The sequence below is a fragment of the Glycine max genome, chromosome 5 (assembly GCF_000004515.6).
Source record: "Glycine max cultivar Williams 82 chromosome 5, Glycine_max_v4.0, whole genome shotgun sequence".
NCBI classification, from domain to species: Eukaryota; Viridiplantae; Streptophyta; class Magnoliopsida; order Fabales; family Fabaceae; genus Glycine; species Glycine max.
Window position 1 is genome coordinate 27,286,905 of NC_038241.2, and position 3,723 is coordinate 27,290,627.

General features: G+C 30.7%; 1 protein-coding gene across 1 annotated transcript; it reads right to left on the bottom strand.

Moving 5' to 3' along the window:
- Positions 1 to 2,706: 2,706 nt before the first annotated feature.
- LOC100808638 (uncharacterized) lies at positions 2,707 to 3,324 on the bottom strand. Its single transcript, XM_003525806.5, has one exon. It carries the CDS (start codon positions 3,282 to 3,284, stop codon positions 2,967 to 2,969), a length of 318 nt encoding a protein of 105 aa, XP_003525854.2. The 5' UTR covers positions 3,285 to 3,324; the 3' UTR covers positions 2,707 to 2,966.
- Positions 3,325 to 3,723: the final 399 nt, after the last annotated feature.

Sequence of the window (3,723 nt, forward strand, 5' to 3'; positions counted from 1 at the left end):
GTTTGTGACAGGGAAATATTTTAATAAATGTAACATCGGGGCATAAGGTTTTACTTCATATGTTATAATTCCATGAATGATATAGTTGTTTTATGTTTTCTGCTTTAACATTTTTTTATTCAGAATGAGCGGTCTTGTTTTGAGGTAGGATAATTTTATCATTTATTCGAATAAGTTCTATTATGATTTCACTAGGTGGATATGAATCTTTTATCCTTTTGAATTATTTTTATTTAAATCTGTTTTAAAAAATTTAATTAATTTTGCATTTTTTTTCCTTTTATTATTAGTTTGTATTTGTGTGGGTAGAGGGTGTCACAAGAATTAAAAAAATTATAAGAAGTTCATCTTTTTTAGATTGATAGATTTTGAGTTAACTAGCTAAAAGTTACAATTCTGTAGTGTTGTTTGAACGGGTGAAGCAGTGCACTTTGCATGATTCCTTACATGAGTTTATTCAGTTGAACTAGTGTATTGTTGTTCATCACATTTCATATCTTTGTTTTAATGTTGGGTTAGGCTATAATTGTAAAATTATGGTCTTGTTTTGAATTTGATTAATTTAGCTTATTATCATTTATATCTATTTTTATATGCTTAAAGTTGTAACATGATTATTTAATGTCCCTTGCTCATGCGCAGATAATAATGTGTGGTGAAAATATTCAAAAACATACTTTGAAGACATTTTGCTTGATGACTTTATGTACCATGAAAGCCGTCAATAGATCATGCAGGATGAGAAAGCTAAGTTGTAAGTCAAGAGTTTTGGTAGTCCATTATTTGTAGCGGATTGAAGGCTCCACAAAAGTTAAATTTTGATGTTGACTAACCAACAGACAATTACGAAAAAGAATTTGAAGATCAAGGATATATCATTCTGATGGCTTAAAACAGATTTCAATTTCAAGTCCTGAGCAGATAGTTTAGTTATCCTAACGTCACTGGCATCAGGTTTGTGGATGAGAAGAACAACTATTCATACAAAGGATTGCTTCAATAATAAAAATTTATTTTTGTTATATGATTTGGGCCATAAACTCGCATGAGAAATATTCACTTGCTTCAATAAGGAAAAAAATTATTGAAAGACATCTGCGTATGTTAAATTAAATTATGTGTTATTGTGTGTAAACTAAATAAGAGCATTGTATGTTATATATTTTACTAACCCAACAAAATTTTTAGGCAACTTATATATCTTAATGGTGAAAGACAATGATTATTGTTTTGAAGTAATCACATCAAGTTTTCAGAAGAGATGAACGTGGTGGAGGTTGGTGCTGGCAGTTTCGGGATTGATTTCTCTGCACATTCTCCCCAGCCTTTGCATCATGACTATGATCACCTTAGAAATGCTCTATGGGTTTTTACCTTTGTTAATGCGTTTCTTCTAGCAGCCGTACATAAGTACTAAAAGAGAAAATATGCAATTTCAGACCTCAAGCACCTTAGAAAATATCTCTATATGGATTGGTGTGTCTGTGAAATGGAATTGTCGCTAAGAAAAGGCTTGTTTGGACAAAATCCAACCAATGCACTCCAAGAGTAATATTTGTGAAGTTGAAAATAGACTGGAACTAAATTTGGTGTAAACTGAAAACCTAAGAAAGGATTTTTTTTCTTCTTATTATTACTGAATTTGTATTTTTTTCCTCCTTCATTCATCATTTATGTTTGAATTATGGTATGGCTTCCAGGTAAAAAAAAAAAATTGAAATGTAATCCCTTTCCCTTGTGTTATGTTCCTGTAAGAATCCATTTTCTTAAATATAGTTACTTTATGGTCCAAACACGAAGGAACATATTTTAAAGACTTTATGGTGTCAAGTGATAAAAATATAAATATCCGGTAATGAAGTTAATAGAAGTCCCTGTATTTCTTGAATGATTGTTTACATTCTTTTGAAAGTTACTGTGTACAAAGACAATCAAATGGAAAATTCGTAATCTTCACTATCATATCCTATCAGATAATTACATAAACCTTTACATATATATATATATATATATAATTTAATTCCTATTTTTTTATTTCAAAAAATCATTAACTCAAAGAACTGAAAGGAACGATACAAAAATTGTTGGGTATCACGTGAGAATGAAGGCAGTTGCTATATTTCCTCTCTTTACTTATCCATTCTCATTTTCAATTTATTTTCCAAAAAATGCACTCATCTATTTACTTAGAAAATGGAAACTTAGAAAATGAAAATGGATTAGCAAGGAAGGAGAGTGAATATAACAAGTATCAAGAATCACTTGTTAGCATTTTTTTGTCGACCTTTCTTAGACAATTTTCCTCCAACTAAAAAAAATCAATATACAATACTCAAATCCAAAATCTTTCACACATAGTAATCTTGCTTAAATTAAGATTCAATTACCGTTATTTCCCTATGCATCTTTTCATGAAAGTGAAAATTGACCCAGAAAAAAGGAAAAAAATTACAAAACTACTTTCCCAATTTGGGAAGATGTAACATCATAGAATAACAAATATTACTTCAGGTAGTAAGATAGTAAGTAAGGAGTGAACTCATATCCTAAAATTTCAAAAGAATAAGAGTTCAACTGTCAATATAAAAAGATCTTATTGATAAATAAGATATAATGCCTATATAAGTATTCTTTAATACTTGGTTCTACCACAGTTATGCTTTCTATTCATAAAAAAAAAAATAACATAACAGCGGACCAAAAATATGATAACACAAAAAGGGATCATTTCTATTCATGGTATATATCACAAATATACAAGAGCAACCTATCCTGAGATAATCTTACCACAACATGTCAACATCCAAAACGTGTTGTATAGAAAAAATGTATAATATGCTAAATGTAAACTTTAAACGTGTAAGTAATAATACAAATTACTAAGATGTTCACATATTAAAAAAAAACGACCCAAATTAAGAAAACAATTTCTTATTAGCAAGGAATTCTATTCAAAGAAGTATGAATTAAAGGACTCCTTTGCTATTAATGACATCAGTGGCAGTGGCTTGTGCATCAGATGAAACTGCAGCACCAGAGAGAGTGGGTGCTTCAGTGGCTCCAGCTCCACGACCTGGCTTTGGTTCTTGGTGACCTTGTGCACCATAACCCTGACGCTTATAATCCTCCAAGTCCTTGTATTTCACATAGGGACTATCCTCCATTGGAAGCCCTTCAGTGCTGCTTTCTTTACCTGATTCATTTTGTGGCTTTGTTTCCTTAGATGGTTGTTGTTGCTTCTCCATCTTTCTCTCTTTGTTTTTGTTTTTTTCTTTTTTTTTCATTTTGAACCTTTCTTTATATAGGATATAGTAGACCTTCTATTTCTTCAAGAGCTGTGCCATTTGGCTAAGTATAACACACGTGGGATCCCGCAGAAATTTCAGGAAAACGTGGCAAATTTAGGAGGACCTTCCTGTTTCTATCCACAAGATAATCAATGAACCAGCTGAATCTCCACATAGCTCTCAGCTCCACGTATTTTTTGGTTGGAGTTTACGTTATGAATTATGATGACGCGTATGATAATGAGTTATAAGTGAGTTAAATATGTTTTCCATATTCATAAGTTGTAATATAACTCATCATGTTTTTATCACTTAAATTTTACTTTTTTACTTTATTATCTCAATTTTATTTTTCTTTTTATTTAAGCATCCGACGTTAGTTAGGATCCACTAAATGATGATATGACATTTCGTTATATGTCACGTACATTATCAT

Coding starts and splice junctions, on each gene's coding strand:
- LOC100808638 (XM_003525806.5), bottom strand. CDS start 3,284: ATGAAAAAAAAAGAAAAAAACAAAAACAAAGAGAGAAAGATGGAGAAG.